This window comes from Cibotium barometz, chromosome 7, assembly GCF_041138505.1.
Source record: "Cibotium barometz isolate CiBa-2024 chromosome 7, ASM4113850v1, whole genome shotgun sequence".
NCBI lineage: Eukaryota > Viridiplantae > Streptophyta > Polypodiopsida > Cyatheales > Cibotiaceae > Cibotium > Cibotium barometz.
The window spans coordinates 61,276,598-61,299,813 of NC_141052.1; the positions used below are offsets into that span (position 1 = coordinate 61,276,598).

Sequence of the window (23,216 nt, forward strand, 5' to 3'; positions counted from 1 at the left end):
AAAAGCACACAAAGTGCTCACAGTTGTTCTCCCAAAGTTTATCTCCCACTGCGGAAGCACAAATGCAACTCTACTCCCACTGTATGTGATGAAATCACCAAAATCTGGTTGCTGCAGATTTAGGACAGCACCTTAAATGTGCTCTGTTGCCCTTCCAAAGTACTGTACAACAGTACCAAGTGCTCACCAATGATGTACCAAATCTGTACCGGCAAGTACAGCAGCTGAAATTGAGCCTTTTGGTCACTCAAATCAATGTGCAGCCATGCCAAAACTTGTACAAAGCTGTACCAAATCTGTACCAGCAGGTACAGTAGCAATAAATGCTTTCTTGGCTGTCCAAATGAGTGAAAATCAGACTTTTACAGTCCCGATCACTGCATACAACAGTCCCGAACAGAAATTGGGCAAAAGCCCCTTGACTGCAAGCTGATTTCTGAAGATTCAAGGCATAAAAGTCTTGCCTGCTGCTTTGCCAAGCTCAACAAGCATAAAATCTTGAAAAGCCCCTTGATTTAAGATCAATTTCTGATCATACATGGTACATTAACGCACATGAAGGCATCCAGAGTCTTCACAGTGCTTCCCCCTGGCCTCATATACATCCAGTACATAAAAGCCCCTTGATTTACAGGCACATTGAGTGCTTGACAGGCATCAACACATTGCCCAAAGCATTAAATGCGAGTGCCTGCATGCAACTCAATCCAATTGGCACAAAAGCCCTTTGATTTGCACATCAATTTCCTGCAATTTTGCCCGAATGTGAAATTTCTCACATCATACAGCATGTATGAATGCTTAATTGCACAATTACATCAAAAGCCCCAAATTTCGACATCCAATTTCTTGCAAATTGACTCTGATTGTGACCAATGTCACCCAATTTTGCCACTTTTGCTCAAAATTTGAGCAATTTTGGCACCTGTACCTGCTCAAGTGATGCTTGTACCTGCTTAATTGCAAATCCCCAAAAAAAATTGAAGCAAATACCTCGTAAACTCTGATTTCTGATGTAGGAAAAGGGGGAGGGCTTCGTATTTGCTGCTGTGCAGGTGGGCAATAGCTGAGGAGCTCTGCAGCGATAAAGGGGAGCTGGTGTCAACGATAGACCAAAAAAAAAAATGGAGGCTGGTTGAGGCGTTTTCGCTATAGACGCCTGATTTGCTGTGAGCGCTGCTGTTACGCCTTGGAGAAGGTGACGAGGAGCGAAGCGAACTTGCCCAGGGCCAGCGCTACACGTGACGGCTCTCACCGAACCTGGCGGCTATAGGGGCTCGCTCGTAGGTGTGTTCGATGGACGCCCGCCTGCCTAGTGGCCAGCGCTACACGCGATGGGCCCTCGCAGGGACACGCTTCACGGGGACACGTAACGCCGCCTCCGCCTAGTAGCCTTACGCCTTGTGGCTAACGCTCACACAGACTGCGCCACGTTCGTGTCCTTGCACTTCTTCTCCAGTCGACTTTCACTTCACAGTCAGTCGCTAACTGACATGCCTTTAGCCACTACAAAGGTCTGTTGCAGCACAACTTCACCTCCGCCTCTCTGCTGAAGGAGAAATGGCTGCCCTCGACTCCTTCTCTTTCCGCCCACCTGCCTGCGAATGGTTCAATGCAGGGACACACAGTCGCTGCACACTGCACAAAACCTAACAAACCGACTCTCTACCACAGGGATCTCCTGTAGCCTAAGCTCTGATACCAGTTGAATGGGAGAATTAGGGTTTCATGTGGGAGACATACACACAGAGAAGAAGGAAGAGAGAGAGAGAGAGAGAGAGAGAGAGAGAGAGAGAGAGTTGTGGGGATAAGTCAACTCATTGGAATGAATGTGTGACTCCCCTATCACACATGTATATTTTGCACTAGTACACATAGTGCACTTAGTACATTAAAAGTACTAAGTGTACTATGTACTATAACTTATGGGCTTGTACACACTACAAGGGTGGGCATAATGCCTTTACCCCAACAATCGACACACATGGGAAGACCCATCTTTCTTCTTGACAAACAAGATCGGTGCTGCAAATGGCGACACGCTGGGGCGGATGAAGCCAGCTTGCAACAATTCTTGGAGTTGGCGGTCCAACTCCGATTCCATTGCCTTGGAAAGGCGATACGGAAACTTGCTCGGGGGTTTTGAGCCTGGGAGGAGGTCAATCCTGTGATCCTCCGGTCTGGACGGGGGGAGCTGGGGAGGGAGGCTGTCCCGAATAAAAATCTTTTGGAACTTTTTATGGAGAACCGAGTACTTCTCGGAAGCATAGTTGTCACGGTACGAAAATACGATACGGTACGGTACGATACCGTACGGGAATATTCGGTACGATATGAAATTTTGGGATACGGTACGATAAAATACGGTTTTTATTTTTTACACTTACAAGCTATGGAGGTTCAAGCTTGAATGTGAGGGAAGGTTGGGAGGGGAGGAGTCTACAGTGCTTGAGAAACCAGTACATGGATATGTGTCTCTCCCGGTTGGATCTCCCGATTGTCTCCAAAAAAGAACCTGGATGGGTAATGCAATACCAAAGGTCTCCCAGTGTAGCGTTTATGACTAAGGGACCATCCTTGCACAAATACGAGGAGTGCATCTAGGGTGATAAGTTTAGGGACTCCTCTCTAGATCAAAATGGCCATGTCCAAATGTTCTCCCTTGTGCATAACTTGAGAATCTAATTGTCTAGCCTACCTATACCAGGGATCCCCAAGTGATGTAGCAAGATTCTCTCATCCTACCAATCAAGTGTACACTACCAGTCTACCTCGCCAGATTTTTTAGGTCTCTCCACAATCCCATATGGAATACTGAGTGGACACGAGTGACGAAAGTTGCGAAGTATTGCGAGCATTTGGGATCTTCGTACAGCAGGGTTTCTATTTTTTTTTAGCATTTGGAATTTTTTTTTCAAGGAAAAAAATTTTTGGGGGGGGGGGGGGGGGGAAAAAAAAAAAAACTTAACTCGTACCGTACGATATCGTACGAATTCGTACGGTATCGTACCGTACGACTCGTACGTACGAACAGGTTCGTACGCGTACGAGAAACAACTATGCTCGGAAGCACGGGCCACCGTCTGGGCTATCTGGATGTAAATCATCGCACACTGTGCGTCTTTCCTGACTGCTCGCTTAGCCTGTAAGTGGCTTATGAGCGGAAAGTTCGGAATTCCTGGCTCACACTTAATGGTCACTGGGGCGTTTGACACATTCCGATTAATCTGGAACGTGTGCTTGTCCCACTTGACATCAGGAAGAAACTTGTGAAACCATTGAATACCCAAAATTATGTCTGCTCCTACAAGAGGGGCAACCATAAAATCACGCACAAACTCTATGCCCTGAATAACTAACTTAGCACCTAGAGCTTCATACTTTACGCTCGTTGTCATGCTTGTGCTAAAACCCTCAACCTATTTGTCCACCGAAGTCAGCTCGAAACGAGCACGCCTAGCTGCCTGTTCTGTGACCACATCCTCCATGTTGCCGCTGTCAAACAAGACAACGACTCTCTGGCCACCTATGTAGCCAAAGGACTTTGAGCAATTCGTTGCGCTCATACTCCTAGTCATGGGCGCCATTCTGCTTATCTTCGAGCTCCCGGCTAATAATTGCTCCAATTGAAGCATTGGGGTTTGAAGAACTAGGGGTAGCCGCTGGGGTCTGTGTGGGAGCGGAGCTCACCACGGAAGTTGTGGAGGTGGCGGTGGCGGGCTTTGGAGGCTTCTTCGGACAATCTCGAGAAGTATGTCCTTTTGTATGACAAAAGAAACATCTACTCTCCTTCTTGTACTGAGAAAGCTCCTCAGCACTCAACTTGCCACCTGTCTTGCCTGCCTCCGCTTTCTGGTCTGGAGTAAGCTTAGACGCATTGTTCGAGTTCTTGGAGTCAGAGGCTCCCGGGCTCTGTCCTGGGGAAGACCCCGTCTGGTTCTAGCTTTTGCCCCCGAGGCGTTAGCCCTAGGAGAAGCCGGCTGGGAAGTCTTGGGCTTGCCACCATTATGTTTCATTTCTGCACTCTGTGCAAGCCAGAGTGCGTCCTCAAAGGTGGCTGGCCTAAACATACGCACCTCCCATTGGATTTGCATGTCCAAGCCATACAAAAACTTCCCTTTCTTGTCCGTATCAGATAAGCCTAATTGCAGACATAAGGTCGAAATTTTATTGGCAAACTGAAGGACTGGTTGCGCGTTCTGATGCGCTCCCCTGAACTCGTCTTCGAGTCGCTCAAGGTAGTGGGGCGGTAGAAACCGCTGCTTAAGGTCGTGGACAAACTCGTCCCACACATAAGCTGCCATACCTGCCCTGGTGTGGACATGAGCCCACTGAGTCCACCAAGGAATGGCCTCACCTTCCAAATACCACTTCCAAATACCAACTGGCTAAGATCACTCTGTCAATATCTGTTTTCCTAACTGCGGCAAAGTAAGCTTCAAATTGATGTAACCATGAATAAAGAGTTGTGGGATCGAGTTTACCATTATACTTATTGAAGTTCATTTTCTCGGAAAAATGATTCGAGGGCGCCGCCGGTGTCAATCTGGCGTCCAAGGCTCTGAGGTAACGCTCGTGTTCCACGCGTCGCATGGCTTCGTCTTCTCGTTGTCGGATCTCCAATGCACGCATCTGCAACTTAAGCAAAGAGCTTGGCTGCGGTTGTGACCCCGCGAGAGTGTCCCTGTGTCGAGGATCTGGTATCTGGGATACGGAAGTAGAGGGAGGAGGAGATGGAAAACGTGACGCTGGAGAGCGAGTACGCTCCTCCAGAGCCAAGATCTGCACCTTCTGCCCATCCAACTTGGCTGTCTGTTCTGTGATTGCTCGCATCATCTGCTGGAACATGTCTGTGATACTCAAGCCTGGTGCCCTAGCTGGGTTGCCTGGTGCACTCTCGTCCCATGGTTCTTGGTCTCTCTCGTTGACGAAGCTCGCCACAGCAGGAAAATGCAATTCCTTTCCGGAACGCAATCTGACCATCCACTATCTGTGTGGGAGACGTCCGGAGGCTTTCGGAGGCTAAAAACCAACCGTCCTTCGAGGAATAGGAGTCACTCTGAAAGGGGTAGTCCACCGGCGTCTAAAAAACCAACCACATGAGCGAGAAAATTCTGGTTTCTTTGCTGAATCTTTGTACTTGAAGTAGGCTCTGATACCACTGTAATATGCGGAAGCTTTGGAGAAGAATCGGTAACTTCAATACTCAGAATTCAGCACTCTTTTCGCGATGGAAATTAACGCACAAACTGAAAGGAGAAGTGCAGAAAATAGAGAGAGAGAGAGAGGGAGAGGTGGAGAGGACAGAGTATTGGGTCCCAATTACCCTCTGTAGGGCCCCCACCACGGATGGTGTATTTGCTTTATTAGAATGATGAGAAATTTGAAAGAAAATTCAGCAATCTTGGACCTTTTCTTGGCTGGGAATACCGTGCCCTTGACCTGAATCCTTCACCCCTTTGCTCAGCACCCTCTTGGCTTTGTCTAGCCTCTTATGCTTGAGCTCTTGGTGGAGAATGAGATGAACAATTGGGATTAGGGGCTCTCCTCTTCATACTACTCCATCTAGGGTAGTCGGCTAGTTCTAACCCAGGCGGCCAGCATAAAATACTCCCACGACTGAATTGCCAGCATTTAATGCTGAAATAAATCACATAAAATGCTGCCTTTTTTCCCTAACTGGCTGGGCATCAAGCGCTTGCTTCCAGAGGGCCAGGTACAGCTTTTGCCCACAATCCAAGGGCTGGGCAGCCTGTATGGGCTGCCCCATACTTGCCCTACAGCCATGTAAAGGCTGTAAACTCCTGGAAATTGTTTTATCTTTGCCCTAGGGCTGTCCTACGGCCCCTCCATGGCTGGTGGGTTCAGCCTGGGCCTTCCTGGCCCTCATGGGGGTGGTTCTACACCATTCCCATGCCCACACTAAGATCCGGGGTAGCCCTATGGGCTGGCCCCTTGTTCTAAACACTAACTACTTAGTGATCTGGCATTTGGTGTTGGGGTAAAGGCGTTATGCCCACCCTTATAGTGTGTACAAGCCCAGAAGTTATAGTACATAGTACACTTAGTACTTTTAATGTACTAAGTGCACTATGTGTACTAGTGCAATATACATGTGTGATAGGGGAGTCACACACTCATTGATTGATGAGTTGACTTATCCCCACAACTCTCTCTCTCTCTCTCTCTCCCTTGCTTCTCTGTGTATGTCTCCCATGAATGAACTCTAAACCCTAATTCAGGTTTCTCCCCATCAACTGGTATCAGAGCCCTTAGTGATCCCTCCCTTCCTCTTCTTCTTGATGGTAGCAAGGAGTCAGGCGCAACAGGCAGCAATCAGGCACGTAGTTCTTCTCTTCTCAGCTTTGTGGATGTGAACGAAGCGCACCAACAACAGGCGTGTGCTGTCTGGCTGAGCGTTGAACGCTAGACGCCTGGCCAACTGGAGTAGAAGCTGAGTGCTGCTGGGCGTGAACCTCTGTTAGCTGAGTGCTGCTGGGCGTGAACCTCTGTTAACTGAGTGCTAGGCATAGAAGGCGCATCGTAGCGAACCCAGGCGAACAGCGTGAAACTGGTCGTAAGCGTGGAAGGAGTGTAAGTCTAGGCGTAAGTTGAGCGAAGGCAACGAGCGAAGCGTGAGCGGAGGCTGCGAAGTCGACACAAGGCGGAAGCGCACAGCTGCCAGCGTAATCGTGGGCAGGGGTGTGTGAGTGCATATATGTCATTCTGGCGACCTAATCCGCCTTCTCTGCTCAACCTTGCCATCAACGCAGCTGTCTGCAACGTGCACCACATCACCAACCTCAACTCCATCCCAGACGCCATTGTAGCCGACCTCTTCCAGAAAACTTTAGCTTCTGGGAAGCTGACCGATTCTGTCCTAAAAGTCTTCATGGCCACTGGCAACAAGGAAGTCTTAGGCATCGACAGCTGCAGGAGCATCAGCATCAGCATCAGCATCAGCATCAGCATCAGCATCAGCATCAGCATCAGCATCAGCATCAGCATCAGCATCAGCATCAGCATCAGCATCAGCATCAGCATCAGCATCAGCATCAGCATCAGCATCAGCAGCAGCATCAACAACAAAATCGACGCCCTCCTTTCCTGCAAATCAGAGTAAATCAGAAAATTTCAAGGTATTCTGCTTCAATTTTTTTTTGGGATTTGCAATTGAGCAAGTACAGTAATCAATTGAGCAGGTACAGGTGCCCAATTGCTCAATTTTTGAGCAAAATTGGCAAAATTGGGTGACATTGGTCACAATCAGGATAAATTTGCAGGAAATTGGTCAAATCAGGATCAATTTGCAAGAAATTGGTCAAATCAGGATCAATTTGCAGGAAATTGGATGTCGAAATTTGGGGCTTTTGATGTAATTGTGCAATTAAGCACTCATACATGCTGTATGATGTGAAAAATCGCACATTTGGGCAAAATCGCAGCAAATTGCAGTGCAAATCAAGGGGCTTTTGTGCCGATTGAGTTGATTTGCGTGCAGGCAATCGTATTTGATGCTGTGGATAATGTGTTGATGCCTTACAAACACTCTGGATGCCTTCATGTGCGCCAATGTACCATGCATGATCAGAAATTGATCTCAAATCAAGGGGCTTTTCAAGTTTGTATACTTGTTAAGCTTGGCAAAGCAGCAGGCAAGACATTTATGCCTTGAATCCTCAAAAATCAGCTTGCAGTCAAGGGGCTTTTGCCCAATTTCTGTTCAGGACTGTTTTATGCAGTGTACAGGACTGTAAAAGTCTGATTTTGACTCATTTGAACAGCCAGGAGAGCATTTATTGCTATTGTACCTGCTGGTACAGATTTGGCACACCTTTGTGCATGTTTTGGCATGGCTGTACACTGTTTTGAGTGATCAAAAGGTTCAAATTCAGCTGCTGAAATTGCCGGTACAGGTTTGGTACATCATTTGTAAGCACTTGGTACTGTTGTACAGTACTTTGGAAGGGCAAAAGAGCACATTTAAGGTGCTGTCCAAAATCTGCAGCAACCAGATTTTGGTGTTTTCATCACAAAAAGTGGGAGAAAAGTTGCATTCTTGCTTCCGCAGTGGGAGATAAAGCTTGGGAGAACATTTGTGAGCACTTTGTGTGCTTTGGGTGCAGTGTTTGCACATCTTGGGTGCAGTGTTTGCACATTTGCAGGGAGTCAGGCATTTACAGGTTGCATATTGCTATGGCAACCACAGGTGAGAGCTCTTCATTGCTTCACATCAAGAAGCTTGAAGGCTCGCAGAATTATGACATTTGGCAAACCCAGTGCTACAATGTGTTGCTTCAGAAAAAGCAGCACAAGCCTATCAAAGAAAGGGGTGTGATGCCCGCTTCTCTTACAGCTGAAGAGTGGGAAGATATGGATGAGCTGGCAAGATCTACTATCATGTTGTCTGTGTCAGACTCATTACTTTTCAGCATTCGTGAAGAGAAGACAGCTTGGGGAATGTGGCAGAGATTGCAGGACTTGTATGCCCAACAAAGTGCCTCAAGCAAAGTGTATTGGTTGAAGAAACTCATAGGTCTTCAGATGAAGGAAGGGGCTTCTATGACAGCCCATCTAAATGAGTTTAATGGTATTGTCAGCCAAGTTATAAATCAAAAGTTGGCAATGGACGATGAGTTCAAAGCCACTTTTTTGTTATGCACTTTGCCAGAGAGTTGGGACACATTCAGGACAGCCACTAGCAATTCGAATGCTATGCTGTCATATGCAGATGTTGAGGGTGCTCTTCTTCAAGAAGAGATGAACAGGAAAAACAACTCTGTTGGCAAGTCCAATGCAATGAATGCACGTGGGAGATCCCAGCAAAGGGGGAAAAGCCAAGAAAGGGGAAGGAGCAAGTCTCGCTCCAAAAAGGATTTGGAATGCCATTATTGTGGCAAAAAGGGACACATTAAAAAGCAATGCTACAAATGGAAAAATGATCAAAAAGAAAAGGGAAAAGGCAAAGACAAAGACAAGGATGAAGCCAAAGATGTAAAGCCAAAGGGCAAAAGTGGAGTCAAGATCGAAGAAATCAATGTGTCACATGCAGGTGGCGGTGAGGATGAGGTCCTATTTACTTCTTCACTTGATGCCCATTCACTTCTTACAGGTGGTCATGGTATGCACTCATGGATCATTGATTCAGGTGCCTCCTTTCATGTCACAGGTTGCAGAGACTTGTTTGTCAAATACACTGCTGGCAATGAAGGAGTGGTTTATTTGGGAAACCATGCATGCAAGATTCTTGGCAGAGGTGATGTAAGGCTTGTATTTTCAGATGGCTCACAGCTTATGCTCCATGATGTCAGGCATGTGCCTGAGATCAAGAAGAATCTGCTTTCTACTGGACAGCTTGATGATGCTGATTATGTTACCACATTTGGTAGTGGAAAGTGGAAGATTAGTAAGGGCTCACTGGTTGTTGCCAGAGGCTCTAAGGTGGACACTCTTTATTTCATGCATGCAGGTGTTTGTCACCATGCTAATGTAAATGCAACCGAGCTGCCGGAAATCTCTATGTGGCATAGCCGGTTGGGACACATGAGTGTCAAGGGAATGGAGCAATTGTCTCGTTTGGGTTACTTGCCTTCTCTAAAGTTTTCAAGTTTTCAGTTTTGTGAGCATTGTATATATGGTAGGCAACTACAGTGCCCCCACAAGAAAGCTCTTGGACAGAAAGATGCTCAGTTAGAGCTTGTGCATACAGATGTATGTGAGATGCCTCAGCTTTCTTTGGGAGGGGCAAAATATTTTGTGTCTTTTATAGATGATGCCACACGCAAGGTGTGGGTTTATCCTCTTCGTTTGAAGAGTGATACATTCTCAGTGTTTCAGAAGTTTGTTGCTCTTGTTGAGAACCAAACTGGAAAAACACTGAAGGCTTTGCGTTCCGACAATGGTGGAGAGTACATGTCCAAACAGTTTCAGGACTTTTGTGATGCTAAAGGCATCAAGAGGGAGCTCTCTACTCCTTATGATCCTCCACAAAACGGGACAGCAGAGAGGATGAACAGGACCATACAGGAGAAGGTCCGTTCTATGTTGTCACATGCTGCATTACCTCATGGTTTTTGGGCTGAAGCTGTTATGACAGCCGTTCACCTTATAAACAGGTCACCTAACACGAGACTTGGTGGGAAAGTGCCAGAAGAAGTATGGACAGGGAAGCCTCCGTCATACAAGCACTTGAGAGTGTTTGGTTGCGTTGCGTACGTGCACATACGCAGGGAAATGCGCACCAAACTTGATCCTAAGTCTCACAAATGCATATTCCTAGGATATGGTGACAGAGGTGAAATGGGGTATAGACTTTGGGATCCCATAAATAGAAAGATCATACGCAGCAATGATGTCATTTTTGATGAAACATGCATGTATAAGGAGCCTGCAAGGCAACATGAGCCTGGCAGAGTCATCTTTGATGATGATGGACATCATGGACAACAACAAAGGGCTGTAAATCAGCCATTACAGCAGGAAAACCAGCCCTTAAATGGTGCTGAAAATGGTCCAAATGGACAGCCAGATATGGCAGAAGATATCCCTATGGATATACCACAGTTAGAGGAGATACCGGGCATGATTTTTCAGCCTTATGGCATGGAACAGGAGCCACCAATGGGTGATATGCAGGCTGGACAGCAACCTGCAAATGATGGTCATTGGGTACGGAGGTCCACTAGACCCTCCAGAGCCCCTGACAGGTTTGTTCCAGGGGTTGACTACTTGATGCTCACTGACTGTGGGGAGCCCTCATGTTACAAAGAGGCTTTACAGAGGGCAGACAAGGCTCTATGGGAGCGTGCCATGAAGTCAGAGATGGATTCTCTGCATAAAAATGGAACATGGAAGTTGGTGCCTTTGCCTGCAGGCAAGAAGGTTTTGCCATGCAAGTGGGTATACAGGCTCAAAGTTGCATCAGATGCTAAGCCAAGATACAAAGCCAGGTTAGTGGCTAAGGGCTTCAAGCAGGAATATGGTGTGGACTTTGATGAGATCTTCTCTCCAGTGGTCAAAATGACCACACTTAGAGCTGTGTTGGCTTTGGTTGCACATGATGATCTGGACTTGATTCAGATGGATGTGAAGACTGCTTTTCTTCACGGTGATCTCCATGAGGAGATATATATGCAGCAGCCAGAGGGTTATGCAGTGAGTGGAAAAGAGAAGCTTGTATGCAAGCTGAAAAAGAGTCTTTATGGGCTCAAACAGGCACCAAGAGAATGGTATCATAAATTTGATACATTCATGAAATCTCAGAAATTCAGGAGAAGTGACATAGATCACTGCTTGTACACCAAGAAAGCTTTGGATGGCAGTCTATTGATTCTCATTTTGTATGTTGATGATATGTTGATTGCCGGGAAATCTCGTAAAGAGATGGATGCTTTGAAGAAGAGGCTGCATGAGACCTTTGATATGAAGGATCTAGGTGATGCAAATCACATCTTGGGTATGCGGATACTTCGGGACAGAAATCAGCATGTGTTGTATTTGTCTCAGAAGGAATACATTGGCAAAGTCTTGCAGAGGTTCAATATGGACGGGGGGAAGAAAGCTAGTACTCCTTTGCCTCCATATGTGAAACTCAGTGCTATGGACAGCCCACAGTCGGATAGTGACAGGGCTGATATGGCCAAGATTTCGTATGCTTCAGCTTGTGGCAGTCTCATGTATGCCATGGTTGCTACTAGGCCGGACATTGCATTTGCAGTGGGAGTGGTTTCTAGATACATGGCCAACCCTGGCAAGAAGCATTGGGAAGCAGTGAAAGGTGTCATGAGATACCTGAAGGGCACACAGGATATGTGCATTTGCTTTGGCAAACAGGATGCATTAGTGCATGGTTACACGGATTCGGATTATGCCGGTCATCCAGATAACCGGAAGTCTACTACCGGTTATGTATTTACATTCACAGGAGGTGCTGTGTCATGGATATCCAGGATGCAGAAGTGCACTGCCTTATCTACTACAGAGGCCGAGTATATTGCAGCCACAGAGGCTTGCAAGGAGGCATTATGGCTATCTCGGTTAGTGGTTGATTTGGGCTATACAGGGGATATTCCATTGTTGCATTGTGACAGTCAGAGTGCCATCCAGTTGGCAAAGAACCCTGTTTTTCATGCAAAGACGAAGCATGTGGATGTGAAGTATCACTTCATCAGAGAGGTGATAGAGAACAAGCAAATTCAGCTTGTTAAGATTCACACGGATGACAACCCGGCTGATCTGTTGACAAAGAGTTTGCCTTCGGAGCGGTTTGCTCATTGCAGACACTTGATGGGCATTGGATGAGGCCATTTTCAGCCTTGATATGGCCTTGTATATTATCATGTACATGCTGATTTTTCTTTTCCTTTACTTAAGGGCACTTTGCCTTTAAGTGGGAGGTTGTTGGGGTAAAGGCGTTATGCCCACCCTTATAGTGTGTACAAGCCCATAAGTTATAGTACATAGTACACTTAGTACTTTTAATGTACTAAGTGCACTATGTGTACTAGTGCAATATACATGTGTGATAGGGGAGTCACACACTCATTGATTGATGAGTTGACTTATCCCCACAACTCTCTCTCTCTCTCTCTCCCTTGCTTCTCTGTGTATGTCTCCCATGAATGAACTCTAAACCCTAATTCAGGTTTCTCCCCATCATTTGGTACCATATCAGATACACAGAACCACTGACATCATTCTAGAGGGAGACGCACAGCGCGGACTGGCACTGTTTCATGCACAGGACAGTGCACACCTGACCTTAGACTCATGTGCAGGACAATGCACACCTGACCTCGGATGACTGAGATGGATCCCTGGCTGGCTCGTCCCGGACTGGGCTCACATGGGACCAGTTCACCATCCCAGGTCCTGCACCTTCTGTACAGAAATGTCTACGTGGCATCCAAGTGCGGGATGCACGTGACACTTATTCTGACATGGTATCAGAGCCCTAGGCTCTTGATAGTTCTTGGGAGTTGTGTGAGCAAGAGGGGGACTGTTGCGTTGCTGATTGGTGGACTGTTTTGGACTGTTCGGGAAGAGGAGAAGCAAGAGGAATTCAGGCTGATTTGTTGGACAGCCACTTGCAGGTTAAGTTCTTCTTTGTTTCCACCCACCCACCCTTTTTCAGTTACATCCCCGCAATGGAAGATTTGTTAGGGATGGCTGAGAGGCATGTGAAGATCCCTACACTCCCCACGTTCCCGGTGGACCGTCAGTTGGATGGGAACAACTACGGCATATGGAAGGTTATGATGGAATCTATTCTGGAGTCTTACGACCTTGTTGATTTCATCGTTGTTGGGGTTCCACGGCCGGAGGTAGAGGAAGGGGAGTTACCGTCGATTAAGCCCCGGGAGGCACAGGCACAGTTGTGGGATCGTGTCAATGCCAGGGTCCGTTCATTTATCTTCCTCAATTGCACACCGCAAGTAATCAATCATGTAAAGCATATGACGCTGGCTAGAGGTATATGGTGTGAAAATATTGTTGCTGATGACATCTTGCTAGAGTTCTGTTCGACGGAGGACAGTGTGGTGGACCTCTTCACAAAGTCGCTATCTCAGGCATTGCTCCGGCGGCACACCAGCTCCCTGGGGATGGTTTCACAGCTAGGAGCTAAGACGGGGTGTTAGAAGTCATCTCCTGTCTTTACCTATACACCAAGGCCTCTGTTGTGGGTGTGCCCGCCCTGGTGTTTTCTCATTTTTCCTCGCTCCCCGTATTTCCCCCCCATTTTTTTCCATTTTTCTGTGGCTTGGGTGGCAATCCTAGGCTGGCAGGAGGATCTATCTTCTGGCCGATTGTACCTGCAAGTACCCGACTTCAGTCTTGTGCTGGCCGACTCAGGACAGCTGGCCGACTAGTATATGTGGCTGGTCATGGAGATTCAGAGCCTGTTGGCTGCCTCTGTTGCAGGCCGACTGCTGTATGGGGGCCATATAAAATGGCTCCACAGCCCCCTTGCCACATTGTCTTGTATTGTGTTGTATTCCGGGATCTTCTTGTGTATATAGAGCAGAGTTACATGCCTCTATCTCTCTACTTGTCTTGTGCTGTTTTTCTGCACTGTGTTTGCTCGTGTTCCGAGATTTGGTCATCATCTCCGCTGCGTATTCTGACAGATTCGGCCTCCACATCGGCTGTCCTCATCAACATCCCAGATACTACCCTCTCGAGCTTCGCTAGCGCATCTCCATCTCCTTGACATTCAGTTCCGCCATTTTTTCACAAGTGGGGAGAATATTTGGTGTCCTCTTCTCTTCATCGACATCGAATTGATCGTGCTAGTGTCGCCAACATGCAACTGCGCCCACAATCGCGTGTGAAGAAGAAGTTTCTAATGTCTTCTGACGTACGGTTCCTTGTGCATATCTCTCATCGTGCACAGTTTACATGCCCCCTTCAAGCATTGTAACAAACACTTGCATACTATTATACTCTACATGTTCCCTCACAAAACCACTGTGCGGTTTTAGGAGGGGGGCGAGTGACAGAGTATGGTTCACACCATATACATACACATGCAACAACCTACTGTTACTCCATTGTCACTAACTCCTCTCTCTCTCTCTATATTAAGAGATTCCCTCACTTTTTGTCATCTGTGCATACAGCTTCCATGGAATCCTTGGCTGCAGTTCTCTAACCAGTCCACAGCTCTACTCCTATTGTTAATTACAAGCTCTACTCGTATTGTTAATTACAAGTGGGTCCTGCTGCGATCAACTTTCCACACTGTGACAGGTGGATGTGGGCCGCGAATGGCTAAATAAGGATTAGTTCCTCTCGGATGCGTGAAAAATGGTTGTAGAAAACGTGACGCAGAAGGCTCAAATTGACGTGTAAGCGCAGGGGCGAGGAAATGGGGTCAATACTCAAAAAAACTTAGGCAGGCATTGCGTGTGTTTTCTTGATGTTGAGATCTGCGTGGTGTCTACTTTGACTTGGCCCTATCGGGGGATTTCCTCACATGCATTTCAATGGATGTTCCAGCTCTCATATAACCAGTAATTTTAAGGGATGAAATTTGTACATTTTATTTTATTTTCGTTATAAATCTTGGCATTTCTAGTGATTTTCAAATTTAAATCATTTTAAACCTAAGTTTTGCCTTCTTTAATTTTAAGGGCTGAAAAAAAACATTTTTTAAGAACACAGGATGTTCTCCCATATATATGTCATGTGTTGTAATGCATACATGGAATTATACAATCTTTGGTAAAGCCTTAGGACGATGCTACAACGTTAATCAATGCGAGGAAATGTGGTTGTTAAGCAGCAAGTGGTTGATTAATTAATGCAGGCCATGGAATTCAGATATAAGGTGTGGGGGGATGAGTACACCATGTTGAAGTGTGCAGGCCGTGAAGCGGGAGCACTTGTTTAATGAGTTATGCGCATCGTTGTTGGATGACATGTGGCATAATAATCCCACATACATCGGTGTGGGTGAGGTAGTAATCGAATAAATGAGGATTAGTTTTTGTGTTGCGTCCCCAACCAAGCGTTCATACGGTCTCCCCTCGACGCTCTGAAGTAGGTTCATTCTCCCATCTTACGTGCATGCACAATGTTTTGCCATTTTTATGTGCATGCAGTAACTTATGTGTGTGTGTGTGTGTGTGTGAGAGAGAGAGAGAGAGAGAGAGAGAGAGAGAGAGAGAGATCCTGACGGTTTGCTCTCCCATCTTACGTGCATGCAGTAACTTATGTGTGTGTGTGTGTGTGTGTGAGAGAGAGAGAGAGAGAGAGAGAGAGAGTGCAGTTTTGCCATTTTACGCACATGTAATTCTCAGGGGTGTTTCGCCATTTTACGCGCACACACATTCTTAGGTGTGTGCAGTTTTTTGCAGTTTTTTGCTTTGTTGCATGGTACCTTATGGGTGGGTGACTAAGGGGAAGCATAGTAGTTAATAATGATTTAAAATTAAAATAACTCATTTAGCATGCACAAATATGTGTGTGTGTGTGTGTGAGAGAGAGACAGAGAGAGAGAGAGAGTGTTTTTTTTGTGGATGTGTGGGGGTTTTTGAAATTGTGTGTGTGTGTGTGAGAGAGAGAGAGAGAGAGAGAGAGAGAGAGAGAGAGAGAATGTTTTTTTGTGGATGTGTGGGTTTTTGAAATTGTGTGTGTGTGTGTGTGTGTGTGTTAGAGAAAGAGTGTTTTTTTTGTGGATGTGTGGGGGTTTTTGAAATTGGGGGTTTTTTTGTGGATGTGTGTGGGTTTTTGAAATTGTGTGTGTGTGTATTTCAAAAGTTTTATTAATTTTAAAAGTAAGTGAATAGCGTGTGTGCATGTGTGTGTTGTTTGAGGGTTTTTAAAATAGTGTGTGTGTGTGTGAGAGAGAGAGAGAGAGAGAGAGAGAGAGAGAGAAATAGAGTGTGTATTTTGAGGGGGGGGTTTTGAAATAGTGTGAGAGAGAGAGAAAGAGAGAGAGTGTGTATTTTGTGGGGGTGTGGGTTTTTAAAATAGTGTATGTGTGTGTGAGAGAGAGAGAGAAAGAGAGAAAGAGAGAAAGAGTGTATTTTGTGGGTGTGTGGGTTTTTGAAATAGTATGTGTGTGTGTGTACTTGCACCTAGGGAGAGTGGATTAGTTAGAGAAACTCTTAAACACTCTCACATAGCAAGAAAAAGGGTGTGCACTTATGTGTCTTTAATAAAACACATGTACACACACAAAGATTAAGCACCCAAATGTATAGGTCCAAACATCCATGTACACACACAATATATTCGCATTAGAATATTTGATACACATCGACGTATATAGTATTCATACTTCTACTTATACTTGTATGTATGATTGATAGATGGAAGAGGTGACTTTATGTAGATCAATTTTATGTACGTGTAATGTTATGAAAAAAGCTTAATAAGTTAGATTTTCGGTGCATAAACACTGGACAATACATAATTTTTCAATTTACTGTTTACAAGCCTGTTCAAACGTCGTTAGCCTCAAATATTGATCCACCAAATGAGTTTTGTAAGCTTTTATCTTTATCTTACTTTTTTTCAACGAGAATTATATCTTCAATGTTAATGTTTTTTTTGGCATACATTTTGCCAAATGGAAACGCGGGGTATAGGTTACCAAGAAGAGATAATCCAGTTGTCCGAAGATTGTTTTGAAGCCGTGTTCAGGTGTATTAAGATTGTCATCATTTTATGGGTTTGTAATGCTAGATATATATTTATATGCTGAGTTTGGTGCTTTAGAAGCTTCTATATAGATATATATGGCAATCATGGTGTGTTTATATATAAGATTGGCAAGTTGAGGACGATGTATACATATATGGATATATATATGGTAATCATGATGTGTTTATATATAAGATTGGCAAGTTGAGGACGATGTATACATATACGTATTAGTGTGAACAATATCTATGAATATTATGGATATGTGCACATACACAGACACATATTTACATGTGTATGTGACATACACACATGCATTTATAGACGCGCACACACACACATATCTTCCAGTTGTAGCATGTATGGTTTCAATGGATTACACGTACGCATACATACATGTACATACATACATACATCTTTATGCGTGTTTGTGTGTAACTCAATGTGCCTAGCTTCTAAAAGGAAAGGAAAGGTGATTTTACATATATTTCCTTTGTCTGTTCTTTGAAAATGCAAAATGCTTCATGTCTGTCGGAGACGGGTCGCGACACTAGTTTTAACCAAGAAGAGATATGACGTTCACATGACATAAATGATATTAGACGAGGACCAAGAAGAGAGTGTGTTGATGTGTGGATAAGTTCTACATGTTATCGTTGTAAGCGGCAACTGGGTGACGTAAAGGCAAGTGGGTGACGTAAATTCTACATTCTCATGCATTTTGGATGACATAAATCTCGAGTTGCAGCTGTTGGGGTTTGCTCTCTTTCTAGCGAGTTCTATAGACATTTCATGCATGTTGGATGACTTGAGGCTTAGGCTGGGTTTAGAGTCTAGACGCACAAAGAAGGGCAATCCCGAGTAAGCGCAGCCAAGGCCCAACACCCATCTCGAGCAATCACGATAGACCACTCGGGCGACGTCCCTTTGCTAATTGGTGCGGGTTTCATGGCTTTTTTTGATATTACCGGCACTTTTGCGTGAACTGTGAGGGCTGAGACGCCTGCTTTTCTGCTGCTGCGTCTTGTGCATGAAGTAAAAGAGCGCAGCGACCCCTGCTTTTCCGCTGCTGCGTCTGAACCCAGCCTTATTAGAAAATGTTTTCGATGTTGGTATGTTGTGCGGTGAATGAATTCATGGAAGGAAAAGAAAGCAACGACCTGCGAGTCATGAAGGCGGTACCTTAGCTACTAAATCTGCTCTCGATGTATAGCCCCGTGTGCTAGATGCCGCTTTTGCCCCGTGATTCATTCTCGAGCGCAACCGCACCCCGGTGAATGTATTCATGGAAGGAAAAGAGAGCAACGACCCGTGAGTCATGCAGGCGTGTTTGTCTAGATGCCGCTTTTGCCCCGTGATTCATTCTCACGCTTTCCGCAGTTTTCACTTTTGCTTTGTATTACGTTTTGCCAGTGCATTGACATGACTTTTGGATGGCTTCTCTACACCGTTGGTCGTATATTCCCTCGTGTTGCATTTTGCGGACGTTAATACTCCCTCTCTCTACCACTCTCCATACCACTCTCCATATTTTCAGCAGCAGATTAACTACTTTTTTTTCCTAATTTTCCACCACCCTCCTGCTACGGACCTGTTTCTTTTCTGCTCCTCACCCACAGCCCTCTCGTGCTCCGGAAAAACTAACTGCCATTACTCTTCCACGCACTGTGACTTGTATTATAAGGGTCCTGCATTAATCCCCTCAACTCATCATCTCGAGTAAACATCCCTAGGCCCCGACACCATATAACCTCCCTTTTTCAATTGTGAATCAAAACCACGGCTGTATTCCATGGCCATCATCCGCACTAGTACCATACTTCCTACCTCGTTGATGCTAGCTACGTTGTTTTCAGTGCGTAGCGATGCAGTCGCAGCCACCTATAACTACGGCGACGCCCTCTCTAAATCCATCCTCTTTTTAGAGTGCCAGCGCTCCGGAAAACTGCCATCCGACCAGAGAGTAACGTGGAGAGGCGATTCAGCTCTCCTTGACGGCAGCAATTACAATGTAAGGCAACTGATCATCCATGGATGGGATCAATATCTGTTACCAAAATGCAGTTATTAGAGTAGATTTGCATGGCAGGTGAAATGTGCCGTTTGCATGAGCCTGAAGTAGCTGGTAACCTCTAATTATTCACGCGCCGGTGAATAGCTTGATCTAGTTATTCACGCGCCGGTGAAGAGCTGAGGGGAAGCTACTAGTCCGAGCACGTGATTACTCTGTAACTGAAATGATGCCACTAGTGCTGCAGGTGGACCTGGCGGGAGGGTACTACGACGCTGGGGACAATGTGAAGTTTGGGTTTCCCATGGCCTTCACTATCACGGTGCTCTCGTGGGGCGCCTTGGAGAACGCGGCCGCCCTCGCGGCTGTCCGGGAACTGGATAACGTCCGGTCGGCCATTCGATGGGGAACGGACTACTTCCTCAAGGCTAGCGCAGTGCCGATGCGCCTCTGGGTGCAAGTGGGTTATCCATTCGAGCGCAGCTGCTTTAATTATGATCATATGTTAATTTTCTAATGCGTTTCTTAGGTTAATCATCTTTACTCCATATACAGGTTGGCGACGCCAATGCTGACCACGAGTGCTGGGAGAGGCCGGAGAGCATGGATACCCCCCGGACACCGTTGCAAATCAACGCCACCAACCCTGGCACAGAAGTGGCGGCAGAGACGGCCGCCGCCCTAGCGTCCGCTTCCCTTGTCTTCGAAGGCGTCGATGCCAGCTACTCCGCTCTGCTGCTCGACAGGGCTGCTATGGTATCAACACCAGCTATTCTTCATTACGTGTTCAGGGGCAGTGGGAGACCCATCTTATGATCACGACGACTTGCTATTTATTACAAGTCTTGCTATTGATTACAGCTCTTCCATTTCGCGGACCGCTACCGTGCGTCCTACACGAATGAATGCCCTTTCTACTGCAGCTATTCCGGCTACAACGTAAGGCACGGCCTGTCTCCTAATTAATAAGCTTGATTTTAGCCTGACCAGCCATGGCGTTGAGGGTCCAAGAAATTACTTAATTATAAATAATTATGGACTGCAGGACGAGCTCTTGTGGGCGGCGGCTTGGCTTCTGAAAGCTACCAGTAATCCATCCTACTTACGATACATTCAAAATGCTCTAGAGAACACTGCCGATATGACGGAATTCAGCTGGGACAACAAGTTTGCTGGCTTGGCAGTATTGCTATCCAAAGTAATTAGTTAGCATATATATTCAAGGTTCGTCAAGTCTGATTATGTCGCAGCTTAATGTGAGCAATTCTGTTGAACTTACTGCAGTTGTACTTTGAGGGAGACGATACACTTGAGCTTCTCAAATGGAAGGCAGACTTCTTCATGTGCGCAAATCTACCTAACAACTCCATCACCCAAATCTCTAGAACTCCAGGTAGCACACCCAAAAACGTTACAGTATGTTCCCTTCCATCATTCCATTATCTAATTGAGGACTTCATTGCGGCTGCCAATATGGAACCAGGAGGTCTGCTCTACTTGAGAGCAGGTGCAAATACGCAGTACGCTGGCGGAGCGGCATTCTTGGCAGGGGTTTATTCAACCTATCTATCAAAGAGCAGCCAAAGCTCCATATTAATCTGTGGAAACAAACAGTATTCCCCACAAGATTTACTCGGCTTTGCCCAAGACCAGGTAACGTAATTTCTTCGCTACGTTTCTCTAGCTATGGCGAGGCACCAGGATTGACTAATGTGACAGCTCCTTTACTTTAATTTATGCAGGTGGACTACGTTCTGGGAAAGAACCCATTGGGAATTTCCTACATGGTGGGTTTTGGTACTGCTTATCCGCTACAAGCTCACCATCGTGGATCCTCCATACTCGCTTCTGCCATGTCCTCTACTCCGTCGGACAAGAAGCTGCAATGCGCAGACGGGTTTCGCCTCTGGTTCAGTCGAACTGCACCAAATCCTAATGTGGTGGTAGGCGCCATCGTGGGCGGGCCTGACCAATACGACGGCTTCGATGATGTGAGATCAAATTCCGTGCAGCTCGAGCCCACAACCTACATCAACGCTCTCTTCGCAGGGGCTCTCGCCAGGCTCTTGCAGAATGCATCCTCGTCCTAGCATCTACGGCCCTCCCAAGGGGTACTATTCTTTTCAGCATGTAGATTAAGACCCGTATACAAAAGCCATTCGAGAATCGAGACTTACCTCAACACCGCCACCCTCAAAAAGGGGTTGCCCTTACTCTCATGATTAATGTAAAGACGTGTCTACAGAGGCATTTGTTCATGAATAACACCGCCCCCCACGAGCAGTTGTCCTTTCTCTCAATGTAAAGTCCAGTATACAAAGCCATTTGTCCGCGTTCAAACCTTCCCTTAGTCGAAGGACCCCTTCAAGACTCCACAATAAATAAGGCCCTCAAAAGGGGGTTACCATCTCTTGTACGATTTCAAACCTCAAAAGTTACCCGTCACATTTCATTTTCCTTTCCCATATCCAACTCTAATTGTATTGTATGGAAATTCACCCACGTTTAAGGGGATTCATTTTCCTTTCCCATATCCAACTCTAATTTTGCATCGAAATAAATTTGTTTCAATGAAACAACATATGTTGTTTGTGCTCTTCATCAAGATATCTCAATAACCTTCAATTAGAAGGGTCTTGTGGTCAAAGATGAATGTACGATTAGTATTCACCCAAATAACAACATTTTAAGGGTAAAGTCACACTACTACTAATCGGGGGTATAGCCGCATGATATAGCATCACCACTAGTGAGAATGTAGTGAGAGGGTGGTTTGTCGACAATGAGTAAATGCAACACATGAGCATCGAATAACAAGATGTGGCTATAGGCATGACTATGCATGCATCTATAGCCGTGTGCATAGCCACATGTGTAGATAAAAAAACTTGGATTCTTCTTTGCCATGCATGACCTTGCCAATCTTAGCTTCTCTCCTCTCTTTCCAAAGCTTACATTGAAAGGACATAATTCTCCTCTTTAGATCTCCCCTATCTTAAGCAAGAAACTCATACTCTCTTCTCTTTGCGTGTATTCTGTTCGCCTATCTCAAGCAAGAAACTCATACTCTTTTCTCTTTGCATATATTCTGTTCACCTATCTCAAGCCAGAAACTCATATGCTTAAGGTAAAGTTTTTTGCCTTTATCTCTCTCCCTTTTTTTAAAATTTCATTCATTCATATGTATATGTAAGATTAGATTAGAAGGAGATGGTTAGACTTACCTTTATCTTTTGATTCTTGTCTTCTTCTTGTTCTTTTAACATACCTTACTCTAAGAATATTCCAAGAATTATGGTTGGATTGAAAATTTCAAATAAAATCACCATAATCCAAGCACAGCTTTATCCAACACGAGAACACAATCTCATGATCCTTGAGTTATAGGATTTATTAGGTCAACCAACACTCAATGCTTATCTTGAAAGAATTCCATTCACACAAGACTTGAATATGCCATGTTTTGGGTACTTTGAACATACAATGTATATTGAAACTAATCTCTTTATACTTGTAAGTTTTTTGTGATTGAGTATGTGTTGGAAGCAGATTTGATCTTGGGACATAAATGGACTATTATTGCTCAAGCGCACCACTGTGCTTTGCCAGCGATAGGGTCATCATGCTGGTCAACGATATAGAGTTGATAATACCATATTGTTAGGAAGAGGATCCAACCCTAATGGATTTCTATGATGCTGAGTGCAAAAAGTTACAAGTCTTTTCCTTGGACGCCTCTTTACACAAAGAACTATCATCTATATCAACGATTGACTCCGATAAAGCATCTACCCCTTCCACTCCATCCTCTCCAATAAAGTTCAATGTCAAAACCTCGCAATCAACATCTATTCCTGAAAAAGTTTCCCATGTGCAACCATCTATCTCTAACAAGGAACTCAAAGTAAAAATCTTGGAGCCAGCGTCTCTTCATTGACAAACCTCACCAACGGAGGCAGTCGCATGCTCAAAAACCTCATCATCGACTACCACTCCACAAGAGACTCTAGTCTCATCGTCGTCAACAATGCCCATGAGTCTCAAACCCACAATCTCA

At 45.5% G+C, this 23,216-nt stretch overlaps 2 protein-coding genes across 5 annotated transcripts in view; both read left to right on the plus strand.

Annotated features, from left to right (window-relative positions):
- The window catches only part of LOC147637282 (endoglucanase 18-like), a 39,057-nt gene extending 17,371 nt beyond the window's left edge, over nucleotides 1-21,686 (plus strand). The window contains exons 1-8 of one of the 4 annotated variants that reach the window (XM_086800920.1): nucleotides 15,618-19,159; nucleotides 19,407-19,619; nucleotides 19,715-19,915; nucleotides 20,021-20,098; nucleotides 20,205-20,357; nucleotides 20,444-20,552; nucleotides 20,643-20,812; nucleotides 20,902-21,686. In XM_086800920.1, the coding sequence (XP_086657046.1) occupies nucleotides 18,941-19,159; nucleotides 19,407-19,619; nucleotides 19,715-19,915; nucleotides 20,021-20,098; nucleotides 20,205-20,357; nucleotides 20,444-20,552; nucleotides 20,643-20,812; nucleotides 20,902-21,249 (1,491 nt within the window). In that variant the 5' untranslated portion in view covers nucleotides 15,618-18,940 and the 3' untranslated portion in view covers nucleotides 21,250-21,686. Of the gene's footprint in view, nucleotides 1-15,307; nucleotides 15,541-15,614; nucleotides 19,160-19,406; nucleotides 19,620-19,714; nucleotides 19,916-20,020; nucleotides 20,099-20,204; nucleotides 20,358-20,443; nucleotides 20,813-20,901 lie in introns of those variants that run through there. The other 3 variants (XM_086800922.1, XM_086800918.1, XM_086800921.1) reach the window with 3 other exon arrangements.
- LOC147637283 (uncharacterized) lies at nucleotides 6,001-7,485 on the plus strand. The gene has a single exon (XM_086799917.1). The coding sequence runs from the start codon at nucleotides 6,719-6,721 to the stop codon at nucleotides 7,121-7,123; it is 405 nt and encodes a 134-aa protein (XP_086656043.1). The 5' UTR covers nucleotides 6,001-6,718; the 3' UTR covers nucleotides 7,124-7,485.
- Nucleotides 21,687-23,216: the final 1,530 nt, after the last annotated feature.